The 20,855-nt window shown below is 40.0% G+C and overlaps 1 protein-coding gene across 1 annotated transcript; it reads right to left on the minus strand.

The window, feature by feature from the left end:
• Positions 1-11,010: 11,010 nt before the first annotated feature.
• Positions 11,011-12,524, minus strand: LOC149260153 (bidirectional sugar transporter SWEET3b-like). The gene is made up of 6 exons (XM_089456987.1): positions 12,488-12,524; positions 12,273-12,309; positions 11,861-12,081; positions 11,557-11,720; positions 11,313-11,435; positions 11,011-11,211 (listed from the first exon to the last, which is right to left on the minus strand). The coding sequence occupies exons 1-6, from the start codon at positions 12,522-12,524 to the stop codon at positions 11,011-11,013; spliced, it is 783 nt and encodes a 260-aa protein (XP_089313113.1).
• Between the last annotated feature and the right edge of the window lie 8,331 nt (positions 12,525-20,855).

The raw sequence follows: 20,855 nt of genomic DNA on the forward strand, positions 1-20,855 counted from the left end.
AGTAAAAAAAGTTCCTGTTTGATACTCTCATCATCTCTGTTATCTTATAGATATGTGAAGTTTGGGTGTGCAGTATACTAGGGAGTTGTGGAGAAATATTGAGATGATCCAAAAGCAGTTTCATAACCTACAACCTCAACATCAAAGGAAATACTCCGTATCATATCCTCTTTATCGAAGTTGGCCTGTCCCCCATTGAAAGTGCGACTATGTTTACATATCTGATGTATAAGAAGAATCTTCACAATATGGAATCCAAGAGGCCCCCAAAAATTGCTTCTAACATTAGGCAAAACCCACACATGTGCCCCAAGCTTGGGTGGCATTACGATGCTCAGTATTTTCTAAAAATCTGTTTATACATTCGATAGGACGCAAGCAAAATAAAAGAAGAGGAAGAAGGACAAACGGAGAGGTCCTCCATGATTTAGGTATTTTCTTAATCAATTCAGGGAAAATAAAGGACTTGCATTCCTTCCTATCCCTCCAATAACCTCCTAGTTTTCCAATGAAAATTACATCCTGGAATATAAGAGGGCTCAACAGCCTCAATAAGCAACGACTTCTCAAAAGGAAGTTAAAACAAGAAAAGCCAGACATTATGTTCATTCAAGAAACAAAATGCACCTCTGTTCAGCTGGAGATCATCTCCAGAAAGTTAGGAAACTCTATCAAATACATAGACATTGCAAGCCACGGATGGGAAGGAGGCATTGCAACTCTTTGGGACTCCAGAACCGTCGAAATCACTTCTATGGAAGCTACTAGATCTTACATTGCTACAGAATTTCAATTAACAGGTAATTCTGAAACTTACCTTTGTATAAATGTATATGGACCACAACGCCTAGAAGATAAAGCATCATTCCTGAGCATGTTAACAAAATTAAAGCAGAGATACCAGCATTCCAAGATAATTATGGGAGGGGATTTCAATATGATTACTACCCTTCTGGAAAAAGAAGGAGGCCTCAGACGTCTAAATAAGGACTCAGAGCTCTTTGTCGACTTCATGGATTCGGACAAGCTCGTTGACATCCCACCTAACAATGGGCTCTACACCTGGAACAACCGAAGAGGAGGAGTAGCCAGGATAGCCTCTCGCCTTGACCGGTTTTTGATTTCAGAAAACATTTTACTTGAAGGAACAACAGTCGCCTCTGACATTCTCCCCAGTGGGGGATCAGACCATTGGCCCATTGCCCTGGAAGCTGCGCTCCTCGAGACCCCCAAAAACAGGCCCTTTAGGTTTGAGAAATTCTGGCTTACTCACCCAAATTTCCAGGAACTGGTAAAAAAATGGTGGAACGAGCCCAGGGCTATCAGAGGGACCAAAATGTTTAAACTTCAGTTCAAATTAAAGTCCATCAAACTCAAAATAAAGGAATGGAATACAACCGAATTTGGCAACATCTTCAAGGATAAACATAATTTAGAGGACCAACTACAGAAAATTCACAAGGATTGGTCCTCTGGGATTAACAAAGAAAACTCCATTGAACAGGAAAGAATTCTAATGCAGAAATGGCATCTCCGCTCCCAACAGGAAGAAATCCTTTGGAAGCAAAAAACCTGCATCCAATGGTTAAAAGAGGGAGAACAAAACACTAAATTCTTCCATAGATCGACAATGGATTATAGGGGAGCAAACAAAATCCTCAAGCTCACTAATGCTGCTGGAGAAGTCACCCAGAACCATAATGAGATCTCGTCTCTGCTTACCACCCACTTCAAGCCAATCGCACAAGAATCTCAAGAAGATCGAGTGGAAGCTTGTGAGGAAATAACGCAAGCCATCCCCCAACTCATTACTCCAGCTCAGAATGCCTCTCTGCTAAGAAAGATATCAATGGAGGAGGTGGAGGAAGCAGTTCATGACATGCCAAACGATAAGGCCCCTGGCCCAGATGGTTTCACAATAAATTTCTACAAAGCTTGTTGGCAAATAGTCAAAACTGAGGTTTGGGAAGTTGTGGAATACTCAAGGCGCTCTGGCTCAATTCTCAAAGGCCTGAACTCTACCTTCCTAGCCCTGATTCCTAAAGAGGAGGAAGCCCGAACTCCTGAAAAATTCCGCCCTATAGCCCTGTGCAACGTGATCTATAAAATTATCTCTAAGGTCATCGCTAACAGACTTAAACCTATCCTCCCTAACATCATCTCGGAGGAACAGTCGGGCTTCGTGGAAGGTAGACAAATCCTAGACAACATCCTCCTGGCACAGGAGATGATTCACACTCTACAGTCAAAAAAAATCCCTGGAATGATGATTCAATTAGACCTTTCAAAAGCTTTTGACAAAGTTAATTGGAACTACCTGGAGGCCACTTTAAAGGCTTTTGGTTTTGACAACAGGTGGACTAACTGGATCCTCGCTCTCATCAAGTCAACAATTTTTTCTATTCTGGTCAATGGATCCCCCTCGGCAACTTTCTCGCCATCCCGCGGCATCAGGCAAGGTGATCCCTTATCCCCCTTCCTCTTCGTGATTCTCATGGAAGGGCTTAGCAGATATATCCACAAAGCCAAATCAGAAGGAAGAATTAAAGGCTTGCACCCTTTCCCTTCCATCCCTGCTACTACTCATCAGCAGTTTGCCGACAATACTATGCTGCATGGTTCTCCCACTGTCAAAGAGGCTAAGGCTCTCAAGGCTATCCTCTCTCTTTTCAGCAAAGCATCAGGTATGGACGTCAACCATTCTAAATCAACTATCTTTTTCTTTAACACTCATGTTGCAATTTAGAACCATCTCACGGGCATCCTAGGATTTCGCAAAGGCTTGCTTCCCTCGAAGTATCTGGGAGCTCCGCTCACCACCAAGCCGTGGCAAAAGATTCACTGGGAAAGGCTCATAGCTAACCTGGAAAAAGGAGCAAGCATTGGACCCACAGAGCCCTAAACTTTGCAGGGCACCTTGTTTTAACTAAAGCTATCCTCCAGCTATCCCTCAGTACATGCTCTCTATCCTCCCGGCGCCTAAAGCCATCCTGCAGCAAATCCGTACCATCCAAAGATCCTTCCTCTGGAGTGGCAGCACAGAAAAAAGGAAATGGGCTCTCGTAGCATGGGATAAGCTCTGTCAATCGAAAAGGGCCGGAGGATTAAACCTAATAGATCCTGATATAAGCAACCAAACAGGAGGCGCCAAGCTGTGGTGGCGATGGCTCAAGGAGACCAACCTCCCCTGGGCCCGACACTGGAAGGAGAAATACACCCCCAACTGCAGGGACCAGGACCTCATTAGACTCCAGGAGTTGCCAGATGGATCTCCAATCTGGAACCTCGCTAAAAGAAACCGAAGCATCATCCAGGATCACAGTTTTTGGGAGATCCGTAATGGGGAATCAGCCCTCTTTTGGGAAGATGCATGGCAACAGCACCCCAAGCTTGAAAGCCCAGACCTTGGAGACTATAAAATACATTGTCAGAACAGGGGACTTTTCACAGTACAGCAATACTGGATTCCCAATGGTCACGACCAAACCTGGCGTGAATGGACTCTTCCAGACACAGACAACCCCAACGAGGATCACATCAGAATTCATGATCTTCTCCAAGTTCTTCATCGAAGAAAAATCAGGAGATCCACGGGGGCAGACAAGCTGAGATGGGGTATGAAAGGAAATGGAAATTTCACTTTAAAAGAAGCAAGAGAACAGCTAGAACTCACAGAGCAGAGGGAGCCAGTCCCGTGGCTCAACCAGGTATGGGATCCCCTATTCTAGCCAAAGATCCAAACCTTTCTCTGGCTTTTCATGCGGAGAAAGACTCTCACCTGGGAGAACCTGAGAAAAAAAGGCTTTGAAGGTTCCTCTTTCTGTCCAATGTGTAAGCAAGCTGAAGAAACTATGAATCATTTGTTCAATACATGCGATTGGGCAAATCATATATGGCTAGGGATTGAGGCCATCATGCAGCAACAGAACAGGGATTTAGAATCAATTCAAAGCACCATCACCAATTGGCCAAGCAACTACTCAGAAAACCCCCAAATTAATAGCATATGGAAAATCCTGCCTGGCTTCATCACATGGACAATCTGGAAAGAAAGGAACAGGAGAATTTTCAAAATGATCATAGGGATCTCGAGCATTTGAAAATTACCCTAATGGAGAACATTCGCCAATTGATTCTGGTTAAGAGTCATTTTGACCCATCCAACAACATCTCTGAGAAGGACCAAAGAATTTTGAATGCTTTCAACATTCGTGCTGAGCAAAGTCATCAAATCCCTGCCAACCAGCCGAACACCAGAATCGTGCCCAATTGCTGGTCTCCCCCTACTAAGGGCTTCCTAAAACTGAACTTCGACGGGGCCTCACGAGGCAACCCGGGACCAGCGGGCATTGGAGGCCTCATTCGTAATCAGCGAGGAGAAATCCTCCACATTTTCAGCCAAGCGTTGGGGGAAGCCACAAACAACGAAATGGAATTTACAGCAATGGAGAAAGGTCTAAAAATCTTACGAAGGAATCAGGCAGACAATGCAATCATCGAAGGCGACTCTGAAATTGCAATTCTCGTGGCAAGGAAAATCTATGGTGGCACTCCGATTAGCAAAGTTACCAAACACTGGCGTTTGGCCATGGTCACTGAGAGCATAGGAAACCTGCTTGGGAGCATGAAGGGCCTCGTTTTTCAGTCGATACGAAGGAAAGCAAACTCGGTAGCAGACCACCTGGCAAACCACGGGATTGATAACCCAGACGGAACTGTGGACAGCTGTTGGAGCCAGGTCACGCATAATCAGCTCAAGGAAGGGTGCTCTCACCTCGCATGCTTGGACTTGGTGGCTGATGACGCGGCAGAATGACTGGCAGCTCTCTCCTTCCCTCACACTCATGGTCAGGATGACGGGACGCAAGCTTTCATCACACAGCAAGTTTCAAAGGACCTCGAGGTTGAGGGCAATTATGGACATTGCAGCTCTCACAATTTTGTACAGAATTGGGATATGGGGTGACATAGGCCACAGCCGCTCCTCAGGACAGCGGAACACGTGGATCGCCCTTAGCCCCGCAGGCGAAGGCCGCCGAAATCTTTCTCACTCACCTCTCTCGCTTACCACGACCCTGAATCACAACATTTATGGCGATCGGACAGGCAATTTGCTTGTAGCGATCCGATCCTCAGCCCGAAATCATCCCGCCTACATCTATATAATCTCGCCCGATTTCCATTGGAGCCCCATCGTGTTGAAGGCCTTTACTCTGCATCCTGCAAATTGCAATATCCCCCAGTTCCTTTTCCCCCAGGCGAGTGCCTCGATGGCGGGCGATGGGTGTCGAAATAACTCTGCGAATAAAGAGTTGCAGCTGGCAAGAGAAATGTATGAGCGCAGAACCTCTGCGCGAAACAAACGCAAGATCATTGATCTGGAAACTTCGGCCACAGAGGAAGAAGGAAAGCTCACAGACCAGCAACTCGGTCAGGAAGTAGACTGGCTGCATGATCCAGGAACGACCAGTACCCGGGCGACCCAGTTCGTCCGCACTCAGGCTGAGGCTTGGCGCACGAAAACCATCCTGGCGAAGGACATGGACGTGCAATCTGAACAAGCGGAGCAGCTTCGGACTCTTCAGCGTTTTGCTGCCACAATGACTCATGACCATATGGCCGTGGTTGAGAGCAGTGAATTCAAGCTCTCCTCAATCCATCAGGAGCTGGGTTCGGTCAGTAACAAGCTCACAGAACTGATTCAGCTCCTCAAGAAAGTTATCTAGTCTGACAGCAAGCATCCGGCATCGCACCAGGGTGGCCCGTCGAAGGCCTAGCAGGTTCTCGCTCTTCTCTGCCTAAAGTGGCTCTCAGGGGCCGTCGCAGACTTCTCTGTTTTTTCTCTGTCATCCTCTGTTTTGCCCATGTCGGCTCGGTCTTGTATGCACACTGTCCGTTATGTTTTCTGTCCATTTCTGCTAAGTTTCATAGTTGGCCAACCTCTGGCTCGAACCGCCCTGCGTGGGGTTCCTTTTGGCAGTTTCTTGTTCTATGTTTTTCTTAGGGGAGTACCTCTTGGCAGCATCCTTTCAGTCTCTTGCCCCATTCAGTCTCTGCTGGTAAGGCCTGCTTCATAGCGGCCAGTCATCTGCTTCGGCAGACTTTTTGTACCATATGTTTTTACTGTTAATATCAAAGCTTACTTACAAAAAAAAAAAAAAAAAAAAAAAGAGGAGCAGATCATCATGGGAAGCAAGGACAATATCAAAGATACCATTAACCCCAATTTTAGGGACAAGATGTGGGATGTTAAGAAGATGGAGGATAAAAGGAAGCTAAGGTACTATAAGGAGGTGATCAACCCCACCGTTGATAACCAAAATTATCTCTCTATGTTGACTAGCACTAAGAGTAAAATTAATATTTCTAGGATTAGAAATAAATCTCGTGAACTTCAGAGCGACACCAAGTGATCGTCTACTCCCAAGACTCCCTAGGATGATAAAATTTTCCAGATTTGCAATACTAAGAAGGTGGAAGATGAAAATAACTTCCTTCTAGAAAATCATGGCTTCCTGACACAATAATGGGAAAACAATGGGCTCGATGCCGTAGATGCAAAAGTTCAAGTTCCCTCTAGCTATAGAAGTCAAATAAATTATTAGGTATCCCTAAACATTTAATAACCTTTTAACATAAGTGACAGGTAAAGTTCATATGATTTCCACAATTGTACAAGGTTGTTTTTGGTTGGAGTTAGAAATGTATTAATTGCTTCTTTTGTATAGGTTTTGGTAGGTTATGTGGTGTTTCAAGTCTAAATAAAGTGATAGTTATTAAAGCATGTGAGTTAAAGTTGATATAATTATTATTAGCATTTTAAAGATTCTTCTAAATTGTGGAATTCAACAACATTGTAGTGTGTTATTATAGGATGTTGTTGTGACTTATCTAGTGTTTAATTATTATAGCAACTTAATTTTCTCCTATCTCTCCCATAATGGTACCAGGCTAGGGAATTTGAAGAATCCTCTACCTAAGAATGAATCACGCTCTTGTAGAGTTGCTACCCCAACCATTGCAGATAATATCCTCTACCAAGAACCATAGTCGCAATACTCGAGCCCCCATCTTAAATTGTAGTCACGAGCCTACTGCCTCAATTGTAAGCCAACTCCCTAAGTGTTTCCATTGTGATCTTGCGTCACAATAGTAACTTTATCATTTACAAAAACTTTTAAGTGACTCAACTTGATATTGATAGGTGTTTGAACAACAGCTGTTGAATGAACCATTTTCATAGAAACCTCTACTGTTTTGAGCAAGGGTCTACCATCATATGTGGGAAGCCAGCAATGCAACAAAGAAAGAAATAGAGAGGTAAACCAAAACAATGGTTTGTAAACCCATTTCCATTAAAAACGCCCTAGTATAGAGGACCATTTTCAAATTCATTTGAGAGATACACCAAATCAAGGACTTTGGAAACCCATATCCATTAAAAACTCCTAGTTATGTTACTTTCATAGACTCTTTTGTTGAGGGGGCGATGAGAAACATTTGGTATTTGAGGAAGCCACCATATCGAAAGGATGAGCATTGTGAGCCCTAGTTGTTTGCTAGAGTGGAATCTAAAACTCTCATTTTTTTTGCATATAAATTGTAATTGTTTGAAGGTTTTTTGCAAGCTCAAGACCATGATAAATATTGGAAAATATCATATTCATCAAAGAATGGATATTTTTAGTGGTCCTTATCTTCCACCCCCTCCTATTTTCTTTGGTAGAAATTATGAATTGTGGGAAATTAAGATACTAATAGATTATTTATGGGAAATTTTTTTGAATGGGTATGAAGAACCCTCAAGCCAGGTAGCCTATGACGCCATGACTCAAGGTTCGAGGTAGAAACTTGAAGAGAACAAGGAGTATGAAACATCATTGTTTCTTATTCAAAAAGGCTTGGATGAGAGGATGCTTCCTAATATTGCTACAAAAACCACATCCAAAGAAGCTTGAAATATTCTACAAAGGACATAAAGTGAAAATGTCAGCAACACCGATCAATAGAGGATTGCAGTTGTTGACGAAGTGATTATTGTGACAAAAGAACTAGAGGATTTTGATATTGCAATATTAATTTAAGAATTCATGGAAGGGCCTATCGATGTAGAATAATAAATGTAAGACATGAAGAGTGTAGTTGTCATAAACAATATAAACAAATTTAATAAAGAAATTTTCGAAGAAAATAATGATTTTGTATGAGATGAAGAGAGAAAACATGGTGAAGAAAATGAAGATACACATGTACATGATGAAATTGAAACCACCTTTGTTATAAAAACCCTTTTGTTCCCCCGATGTAGATATCACTATATGAATTTGTTTATCTAAATTTACGTAAAAATTCAAATGATGGTTGGGATGTAGGAGTCGACATGGATTCAGAATTTGAGGAGGAAAGGTTGCTTGTGCAGTGTTTAAGGCAAGTTAAGTGCACCTCATAATTGTACCTTACATATCCCATGACAAATTAAATGACATTAAAAATAGATAGTAAATTTTTGTGTGGGCAACCTAAGTGGTGGAAATTATATGAACTTTCCATGTCACCTATGTTAAAAGGTTATTAAATGTTTACGTATAATTAATATTGTATTTGTCATCTATAGCGAGAGGGAAGTTGAACTTCTGCATCTACGACATCGAGCCCATTGTTTTCCCAATATTCTGTCGGGTGGCCATCATTCTGCCATGCAGTTGTCTCCTAGGAAGAAGTGATAATAACCAAGAAAGCATTCTTCAGAACATAATATAATTTTATGGATTACGAAATTTATGATCATTTTAACTGAAAAAGAAGAAGCATTCAGGTAGCATGGAACTATAATTAAACTGTATGCTACAATCTACTAGGCCTTAGGGGATGATAGGAAATTAAGGAAATGTGAATTTTGATTTTTTTTAATGGGATTCAGGATTTGGGATTTGGGATTTAAATGTTGGAGAGTGAACTCTCTTATAGATTGGAGAAATCCTGAACATTTTTTTTCGCATCATAATATGTTATGAAATGAAGTTCCAACTAAGGATCTTGCATGTTCGAATTCAATGGCATGAATGTATTTTCAACAAATATACGTGCGTTGCCTTCTGATTTTCAAGGTTTCTTTCCAAAGCTGTAAAGTTTTGGAAATTGTTTTTTCATTTATATTTAAAATGACTTTATTGTTAACTTTAAAAAAATTGGAATTTATTCCTTTTTTTTCCATAAAGAATAGAGATTTCAAGTAATTAAAATCACTATTTCCGAACATTAAATGTTGAAACCACCTCAAAATAAAATTTAAAATGATTCTGTTTTTTTTTTTAATATTTTTTCATATTCTCTCTAGAGAAACAATAGTTGGAATTATGGACTTAGAGTCTGTATAGAAATAGTATGTTTTTAATCTCAGCTATTGTCCTTGAAGAGAAAAAAATGTAATTGTCTCTAAAGAGACAAAAATGAAAGTCTCTCTATAGACAAAAATGAAAGTGTCTCTATAGAGACAAATGAAACTGTCTCTTAAGAGGCACTAATGTCTCTATCTTTATAGAGACAAGAATAATATATGTTATATATTTTCTTTATAGAGACAAATTTTTAAGACAATAATTTTGAGAAACCCGCTTAAACACAATAATTAAGACAATACACAAGTTTCCTTTTTTCTCAAGTTAAGACAATTGACTGGAAAATTGTGTTAAATATTGTCTGAAAACACCCCCCACATGTAGTAGTGTGAGTTTACAAACCCTTGATTCGGTTTATCTATCTATTGCTCGCTTTGTTCCATTGTTTCCTTCCTACATATGATGGTAGCCCCTTGCTCAAAGTGGTAGAGTTTTCTCTGCAAATGGCCCATTCAACAATGGTTTTTGAAACACTTCGCAGCATTAAGTTGAGTCACATAAAGTTCTTATTGATGATGAAGTGACTACTGTGACTCAAGCTCACCATGACAACACTTTAGGGAAGCAACTTAGAATCGAGGCTCTAGGCTCGTGACTACAACTTAAGATGGAGCTACAGCTTAAGATGGGGGTTCCACTATTACAACTATGGTTCTTGGTAGAGGCTCTTAAGTGCAATGGTTGGGTAACAACTCTACAAGAACATCCATCATTCTTAGATAAAAGATTCTTCAAATTCCTTAGCCATAGGAGGAAATTAAATTGCTATAGTAATTAAACACTAAATTAGTAACCATAAACCCCTATAATAACACACAACAATGTTGTTGAATTCGACAATGTATCATTTTTTTTTAAATGCTAATAATATTTATACCAATATTAATTCACATGCTTTACTAACTGTTAATATTTAGACTCTAAACTCCACATAACCTACCAAAACCTATATAAAAAAAATAATTAATACATTTGTAATTCCAAAAAAAAACAACACACTGCAGTTGTGAAAATTATATGAACTTTACATGTCACTTCTTTTAAAAAGTTATTTAACGTTTAAGGATAGCTAATAATTTATTTGAGTTCTATAGCCGAGGGAATTTGTCCTCTTGCATATGTTACATCAAGCCTACTGTTTTTCGCTTTCCATTATTCTGTCTGGCATATTTCAGTCATGATTTCGTCATGCATTTGTCAGCCATTTGTTTGAAATTCGAGTTTGGGCGTGCATCGAATTCGAAGCTGAGAGTTGCACTAAAGTTGCTTTCGCTTTACGCATATGGATACCCCAAATGTTTTGTGCTTCGCTGGTTCAAAATTTAATTAAATTCTATGATAATAGATTTAAATTTTACATTCTTCTATATAGATATCACAAGATTTACGGACACTGCACAAGATTTACGGACATTGCTGAATGACAGAAATGGAAACTGGACTGTTTTAATAAATCATAGAGTCCACCGAATTTTACATGAACTTATCACACTTCGGTATCATGCACTGACTGAAAGCCCGATTCGATATGGATGCACACTAGCAAGTGTGTAAAATAACGAAAATACGATGCAAATTTTATCGCAGAGGATAAAGAGTTTGGTCGGCCAAGTCATACATTCAACTTCATTTCGATATCTTGGTCATCCAAGGGGCATTTTGGTTTCTCCACGTCGCTCCTCTCTTTGATAAAGTCCCGTTGTTTGCCTCCATCCATCTTTTCGTTTTCAACGCGTTGGCTCTTTTTGGCTCGATAAACATAGAATAAAATCATCTGAGCCAACCCTAATGGCACACCGACAAAGTTTGGTGCCTGCAAAAACAAAGTATGATTCAGTTGTAGCTTATAACATCAGTGAGAACAAGAAACACTATTCGCCAGAGGAATTCTCTGATATAAAGTTGTAACCTTACCATGATGATGATATCCTTGCTAAGAGCGCCATATACCATCCAAAGCACACTCCCAAGGAAAGCAAAGAAGGAGAAATAGAAGCTGGGCATGAATTCCACGCTCTTGGTTTGAATTACCGTTCTCTGCAGTTTAAGAAACTCGGTAAGAAATATTAACAATAAATGCCATGTTGTACACGTAACAATAACTAAATCTAAACGATGGATGCGCCATTATAAAGAGCTAATGCAGTGTAAAGCTTACAATTACAGATAGTGGAGAAGCGTAGAGAATGGCAGTTTCCACTAATCCTACAGTTCCTACAACGGCCTTCCTTTTGTTGTGATCATGGACAGCCAAAAAGGAAGTTATTGCAATAGTTCCAAACACCATCAACACGCCTATAACCATTCCTACCATTTTCCTCTGCAAGAAATATTCATTGAACATTAACTGATTTTGAACTGCCAAATGATACCAAGGATCTATGTCATGTTGATTGACAAAAATAGGTCTTATGGAACCTCAAAACTATTTGCAGAAAATAAATATGACAAGATAATACCCTTGGGTTTAGGTGGAGCGAAAGTGAGATAGATGCAAATAAAGCAGCACTCAAGTAGGAAGCCAACAGCATTGACAACCATAACAACAATGTTTTCCCACCCATTGCTGATTAGAGGCGATCCATACCACGTGTACAGAATGCAGTTGTACAACGCTATTGCGTATGGAAAGCCTGAAAAACTCTCCGTACTTCTCATTTGGATCACCTTCTTGAATGTGGTTCTGTTCAGGGTTAAAATATTATCATCGTTTGTTCAGGGTTAAAATATTATCATCGTTTATTAATACCATGAGCCTCTCTGCCTTTCTCATTTGAATAACTCGCTTCAACCTAGTACTATTCAGGGCGATTACACTAAAATAATATCAGAAATTAATAATATGGGTTATGCGGTGATAACTATTACACTTACATTGATGCTCCGTACATAAGAAGAGCAATGGCACTTCCTGTAAAGTCATGTAAGATTAACCAGACGCTGACGTTACTATATAGTTCAGCTACTGTTTAACAGGAACTAGAATCTAAACATTCAATCTATACGTCCAACTTGAAAACTATGACGTTTATAATAACAGAAAAAAGAGAGCTAACATAATATTGCGGAGTACGGTAGCGTTGACGAACCTAAAATGCCAGCCCCTAGACGTACAAAGTTATTCATCGTTTCTATGTTCTGGAAACGCGAAACTCTGTGTCTGCGGGATGGTTAAACTTAAAAGCGAAAAACGAGGGGGTGAAGATACTATAGTGTGGGGTGCATACTTATAGCTCTGGTGTAAATTTTACTTCCATTCGTTGAAGGGTTCCGGGAACGTGATCTCTGCGGGTCCCTGCACGTATATTCTCACCTATTCGACAACAGAGCAAAAGACGAGATGGTAGCATAAAAATATCACAAATGCTGGGTAAATATACGAGTACAGTAAGGTAAGAAAACATAGATCCGCATCGATTATGATATCCCACTAGGTTAGGTTCATCTGGTTTGGTACGGTTTTGTTTAGACTAATTAGGTTTCCAATTTTCCCACTAGAAAATTATGAAAATTTCCATATGATTTTGGTAAAATTAGGCAAAATTTTTTGTAAATATAGGTTAGAGTTTTCGAGCTCTAAAATTTTGGCCGCCCATAGTTTTTGATATCTAGCTCTAAGATTTTGGTGGCTCATGACTTTTGATGATACTAAATCCATTTACATTATCAAAAACACAATTAGAAAGCTTTAAAATTTAAGTGGCCATGAATTTTTCATGTCAAATTCCAAAATTTTCATGGCCAAGAATTTTTGATGTCAAACTCCAAAATTTTGGTGGCCCAAAGTTTTCAATAATACTAAATCCATTTTTCACATAAAAACAATTAGAACACTCTAAAATTTTGGTGGCCAAGAGTTTATGATATCAAACTCCACAATTTTACAAATGTCTAGGGTTTAGTGTCCCAGATTTTAGTTTATTGTCTAGGGTTTGCTCTAGTTTGGAAATGCCACTGAGTGCTGCCTTTAGGAATGCTTTGATGGTTGTTGCCTTTTAATTTCCCGTGGCTTTTCTTTACGTCATTCTGCCTAGGTACGCATAAGCATTATTTTCATTCAATTGGGAGTTTAAAAATGTTTTCTATTCATTTTTATTATTTTGGTGCCTTTATGTATGGTTTTTTACCTTATAAGCTTATAATCCCAATTAAAAATATAGAAATCAATAAAACTAAGGTTTTGAGTAGTATGATATCCCCTATATTATATTGTAAATAATAAAATTTATTGATGATAAAAATAAGAAATATAGATCAAAAAATTTAATTAGTTTACATTTAAATTTTTTGAAATAAAATTTATGTAGCTCAAATTAAGTATATATGTCTTCCTCATTCTTGGTGAAATATCAATTTGACTGAAAATCTTAAACTAATCCACTTTAAATTTAAAATCATCATAACTATAAATTTTCTATGTCGTCCAATTAGTTTCAACATTATGCTACATTTAAATTAAATTGTTTACATACTAATTTTTTTATACATAGCCTAAAACATTGAAATGTATTTTACTGGTGATATACAACTACCAAATAAAATGGGTTATTTTAAACACTCAGCATAAAACTATTAAAAAGCATGTTATTATAAACATAAAAATTTACGTAGTCCTCTCATTATCCCGAAAACAAATATTCCTAATCATAAAAATCATCATTTCCTAAATCATAAAATCTAATTTTCCTAAATCATAAAATCTAATTACCCTTTAAGTATTGTACATGCAACACTCAAACAACATGAAATGTAAAGCATGAAAGGATATAAAATTCTAAAATCACATAGTTTGTGTTCCCTGATGTCATTGAAAAAGGTAAGGTCGCGAGAGTGTAATTGAACTCTTATCTGGGAATTATATCCAAGTTAAGCTGGTGAGAGAGTAAGTGAGCTCTTATCTGGGAATTATAACTAATTTAGCTCTTATGTGGCTATAAAAATTATAACTAAGTTCTCTATTCTCCAAGGTAGGCATGGGATTCAGGGTAGTGAGAAAGAAGGCGAGGTAGCATAGTTCGAGAAATGGGTAGGGTAATAGCCCAGAATATTTGATTTGCGTCACCCCCGTATTTTGAGAAAATAGTTATGGGATAATAAAGAATAATATAAGTATATGCTTATGAAATTAAGGAGTCCACCTTAAACATGTAAATAATATCAATGGTAATATATAGTATATTATATTATATTTCATTCTGAATCAGTTTTATGTTACCATCATGTTACCCACTAACAAAGTAAAAGCTATTCCATGAACAATCGTAAAAGCTATTACACAAACAATACAATTTTTCATGTGATACATACTATGATAAATGTAATTGATATATTATATCAATTATATTAATAAATTTGGTTGAAATATTGATAGATATTAATGATATAAATTTAATAATAATTATTATATTATTATATCCATAATAATAAAATAATATTATAATATTAATGAAATAATTATAATTGAAATTTATAATAATAATTATTATATTATAATAATATGATAATATTATCTATATCAATATAAATCCAATGCATTATAAACCCATGTAATAATATTAAATCTAAAGGATTAATATTATCAATCTAACCAATTATTATAGAAAATCTAAGAGATTAATAAATCCAATAGTCTAATATTAAAAATTCAAGAGATTAATATTGAGAACACAAGGTATTAATATTTTTTTTTTTTGTAAGTAAAGGCAGGATTCATCATATCTATTACTGAAATTTAAAGAACATAAACAGGAAACATGTGGGCCGGTCTCAACCCGCCCCGAAGGGAAACCGGGTATCTTGACCACCTGAGGTTCTTAATTCCCATCCAAAAATAGAATAAATTCAGCTTTTCTACCCATGCGATATAGCCTGATATCCAAAAATATAAACCCAGCAGTCTTGTTTCCCACACTACCCAGCCAACTACCTTTCCTACCATAAAACAGAGTATGTCTTTATACATATAAAACTAGTATATATAGAGAAAAACTACAAGCAAAAACCTCTTTCCGGCTACTCCCGCTGCAGCTAGCTGTGGACCTCCAGATTGGTCTCATTCTCCATCTTAGCACCCGTTCCACTGGCTTGAAGGTATTTCAAGAGCTCATCCATCTTCTTGTTTTGCATCATTAAGGTGACTTGAAGATTCTGCATCTCTTTCTTCAGTACAGATGTATCCTGAGCCTTCTCTACCATTTCCATAGCAACTTGTTCAAGTGCTTTAGCAAGGAGTCGTTTCATGCCCCAATAGACATGCAGAGATTGTTTATATAACGTCATCCGGCCTCTCGTATGTCCTGGGTCAGGCAGAAATGTCTCCCAATCCTCCATCTCTGACTCAGATTGCTCCTGCAATGCTTCCTCTTCCAGGTGATCAATGATCCTACGAATGTTTGGACTCGTACGCTGGTGATATGCCGCTTCAGCTTCCTGAAGTCTCTTTCTGATATCTCGCTTGCCGCATTTTTTGCCTCTGGCTTCACTACCCAATTCTTCCTCATTCTCATCGTGTACTGACCTACCCCCTCGGCCTCTTCGGCCTCTACCTTTCCCTCTGCCCCGCTGACTGGCACCTTCCGCCTTCTGTACAGACCCTCCCCGTCTCCGACCTCGTCGACTTCCATCATAACCTCCCGGCTCTTCCTCCGACTCCTGCTCTGCATCCCGATTTTCATCTGCCTTCCGCTGCGCTTTTCCCCGTCTATCCCCACCTGCTTGTCTGCACCGGGGTTCGTCCTCCACCAAGTAATCACCTATGTCAAACTCCGTGTCCGAGTCGTCTGAGATATTCAGCATAATGTTGCGAAAGGCCTCCTCTACCTGGCCCTTACCCTTCATTTCCCGTCTATGCTCCATCCTCTGCATCCGAGTGCCTCTAACCGTGTCCTGACCCTCCGCCATATCCTCTATGCCTGTTATCACCAGGAGCCTCTGCCAACTCTTCTCCGCTCGAGAATTCACAAATGGTCTCGAACGCCAATTCAGTCGCATGCATGCAAGTTTTAAGAGATGATCGAACCACCACCTTGGGTTCCTATAGTTGTATTGCCATTTAAGATGGTCATTAATTCGCAATCCAAGTGTGTTACCATAATTGGATTCACTCACCATCATTCTGACGAAGCGTCCTTTCCTTCTCAAACCACAGTCCCATCCTCTCCTTGAACTGAGCAATGGGACAGTATGGTTATGACTCCAAGCGAGGTGGGTATGAATTCCGTTCACACGACCCTGTCTACTCTCCCCAACATCATGACCGGTAGTACAGATGTCCGTTCTTACCATAAGTGGTATGGAGTTATTGATTCCGCGCTGGCGTCGTCGCATCATGTAAGTCCTGGTTCAAGATATCTGCTAACCCTGCCCATCGGGGATCGGTCTCAGCGAGCCTCCAACTTCCATCTATTCGCCTATCCCCTCCGCCACTGCCCCAATTGGCCAGATGGTCGGCCGCCCTATTGCCATCACGTAAAACATGGGAAATAGTCGTGTACTCGATCCCCCGTAACAACTCTTCTACATCTTTTATTATGGCTGCAGTCCGCCAGCTTTTAGCAACATGATCCCAACACTTACCGTCGCGTAACTTTCCCAGCATATCAATCACCAGCCTTGAGTCACCCACTATCTCCAGATTCGAATATCCATTCCTTATTGCTATACGTAATCCCTGGTAAACAGCCCACAACTCGGCCTCATTATTCGTCATATCACCTCCGAACTCCGCATATAGCCATCTTGTATAACCATTGCTGTCCCGAAAAATACCACCCATACCTGCCTGGCCTGGGTTACCTTTCGATGCACCATCAAAATTAAGTTTTATCCTTCCCTCGCCTGGCAAACTAAAATGTTTGGGACTCTGCCCTCCACCTAGGGGTTGCTTCCTTGTATGCGGATAGAGCATTGATTTATCCAGATTAAGTTTCAATAATATCCGCTGCTCCTCCGGACTCAGTTGCCAATCCTGATCATCCCAAACCTCAGATAAGACTGTTTCCTTGATTGACCTGCAGATTACCTCCCAAATGCTCGATTCGTCCCTGCGCTTGTCGTGGAAGATTCGTCTGTTACGCTCTTTCCATGTTTCCCACAGTATAAACCCCACAGCCAACGTCCATAACCTCCGAACCACCTTACTTTGAAAATTGCCTGTGCCCCATTGGAGTACTGTATTCCTATGATTTTCAGGGTCCCTATTTGTCTTCCCAAATAACACCCTGATCTCCTCCCACAGCCCACGGATGTAAAGGCATCTATTCATAATATGCTCCTGAGTCTCAGCTTCTTTATTACAGAGGTAGCATTTGGATGGCCCATTCATACCTCTCTTCTGGATATTGTCCCATGTTAATAACCGTCCTCTACACAACAACCAAACGAAGTAGGTCAGTTTAGGCCACCAGTTACTTTGCCAAATCTTTTTCCACTCCACTTGATCCGCCACTCGTTCTATCCTTGTCACCCACTCATATGCTTCTTTGGTTGTAAACATACCCTTCGTTTCCTTCCCCCATCGAAGAATATCCTGACCATCTCTAATTTTAACTTTTCTAGAATCTAATTCCTGAATGAACAGCTGGCCAACCTCTTGAGGAATAGTATTATCGAAATCTTCTGGTTTCTTCCAGGCTCTCCATAAGTCGTTCTCTGCTCCAAGCATCCAATACTCCCTGACATACTTCAGGCCTGCTCTTTGTGCCCCTTGTTGAACTAATTGCAACTGAGGGATTTCATGCATGTAGTCCCGCTGTTGCCATCTTTCCTCCCAAAACCAGGCTAATCTGCCATCCCTAATCTCCCAGAAAGCAAGACTCCTTACTAAATCACGGTTTGCACTAGCTAGATCCCAAATTGCTGACCCCCTTGGAACTGCATCAATACGTAGGCGTCCTTCTATGGACTGGGGCATTCCATATTTCGTATTCCAAATGTTTTTCCAGACATCCATGCCCCCCTGAACCCAGCGCCACCATAACTTCGCTCCGAGAACTTTATTAACAATTTCAGGATCTCTAACCCCCAGTCCCCCTGCATCTTTGCGTTTTATAACATTTTGCCAAGAGACTAAAGTCCATTTCTTTTGCTGTGTCGGGCCACCCCAGAGAAATTTACCCATAAGTTCTCTAATTTTCGAAAAGATCCCTTTTGGGGCTGCCATAAGGGATAGAGAATATATAGGAATAGCTGATAGAACCGATTTCAACAAAACAACCTTACTAGCCAAATTCAAAAGTCTAAACGACCAGTTGGCTATTCGTTTTCGTAATTTTTCCACTAAATACTGCCAATTTGCAATACGATGGGGGTTCATATCTAATTGCATGCCCAGATATTTCGTGGGTAAAACACCCTGCCTAAACCCTAAGACTCTGGTTAAGTGTGATTTAACAACTTCAGGCGAGTTAAAAATAAATGTACAAGACTTATCCTTATTTATCTCCATACCTGATGCATTCCCAAAAAGTTGGAGAGCTCGCTGAAAACTACGGACCTCCCTTAGCGAAGCTTCGCCAAACAACATCAGATCGTCCACAAACTGTTGATGTGTAATCGTTAAATTATTGCCCCATAGCTTAAGCCCTTTTATGCGCCCATCCCTGACTTCTTTTTTAATAAGTCTGCTTAATCCTTCCATAGCCAGAATGAATAAAAATGGCGACATTGGGTCCCCCTGTCGAATGCCCCTAGTAGCCTTGAATAGATCTGTAGGATTACCATTCACCAAGATCGAAAAATTAGGGGTTGATATCATATTACCAATCCATGTGATCCATCGATTCCCAAAACCAAACGCCCGCAATACCTCCCTAAGATATTCCCAACTCAGCCGATCATATGCTTTAGCTAGGTCCAATTTCATTAACAGCCCTTTCTGCTTTCTTGTCTTCAGTGAATGTATAACCTCCTGAGTTACCACAATGCCATCCAGTATTTGTCTGCCTTCTACAAAGCCAGTTTGTTCAGGGGCGATGAGGCTGGATAACAAAGGTTTCAGCCGCTTTACTATAAGTGTAGAAATTATCTTATATATTACATTACACAGTGCAATAGGGCGGTATCCCTGTGGTTCCTCAGCGATGTTGCTCTTAGGAATTAAAGTTAGAAATGTCGCGTTAAGCCGGGCCATATCCTCTGCCGTATACGTGATTCCTCAACCGCTTCCAATATATCATTACCAAGAAAATACCAGCTGGCCTGAAAAAACTCCACTGTAAAGCCATTGGGCCCTGGGGCTAGTAACTGATGAACAAAATAAAGCACTCATGCGGGCAGTTACCCTAGAAGAATTAAGTGAAGTTGTAATGGGGATGAGTACAAATAAAGCCCCAGGGCCCGATGGCTTTACAGTGGAGTTTTTTCAGGCCAGCTGGTATTTTCTTGGTAATGATATATTGGAAGCGGTTGAGGAATCACGTATACGGCAGAGGATATGGCCCGGGCTTAACGCGACATTTCTAACTTTAATTCCTAAGAGCAACATCGCTGAGGAACCACAGGGATACCGCCCTATTGCACTGTGTAATGTAATATATAAGATAATTTCTACACTTATAGTAAAGCGGCTGAAACCTTTGTTATCCAGCCTCATCGCCCCTGAACAAACTGGCTTTGTAGAAGGCAGACAAATACTGGATGGCATTGTGGTAACTCAGGAGGTTATACATTCACTGAAGACAAGAAAGCAGAAAGGGCTGTTAATGAAATTGGACCTAGCTAAAGCATATGATCGGCTGAGTTGGGAATATCTTAGGGAGGTATTGCGGGCGTTTGGTTTTGGGAATCGATGGATCACATGGATTGGTAATATGATATCAACCCCTAATTTTTCGATCTTGGTGAATGGTAATCCTACAGATCTATTCAAGGCTACTAGGGGCATTCGACAGGGGGACCCAATGTCGCCATTTTTATTCATTCTGGCTATGGAAGGATTAAGCAGACTTATTAAAAAAGAAGTCAGGGATGGGCGCATAAAAGGGCTTAAGCTATGGGGCAATAATTTAACGATTACACATCAACAGTTTGTGGACGATCTGATGTTGTTTGGCGAAGCTTCGCTAAGGGAGGTCCGTAGTTTTCAGCGAGCTCTCCAACTTTTTGGGAATGCATCAGGTATGGAGATAAATAAGGATAAGTCTTGTACATTTATTTTTAACTCGCCTGAAGTTGTTAAATCACACTTAACCAGAGTCTTAGGGTTTAGGCAGGGTGTTTTACCCACGAAATATCTGGGCATGCAATTAGATATGAACCCCCATCGTATTGCAAATTGGCAGTATTTAGTGGGAAAATTATGAAAACGAATAGCCAACTGGTCGTTTAGACTTTTGAATTTGGCTAGTAAGGTTGTTTTGTTGAAATCGGTTCTATCAGCTATTCCTATATATTCTCTATCCCTTATGGCAGCCCAAAAGGGATCTTTTCGAAAATTAGAGAACTTATGGGTAATTATAC

Source organism: Pinus tabuliformis, chromosome 6, assembly GCF_031772625.1.
Source record: "Pinus tabuliformis cultivar Carrire ecotype Pingquan chromosome 6, CPIR1, whole genome shotgun sequence".
Classification (NCBI taxonomy): domain Eukaryota; kingdom Viridiplantae; phylum Streptophyta; class Pinopsida; order Pinales; family Pinaceae; genus Pinus; species Pinus tabuliformis.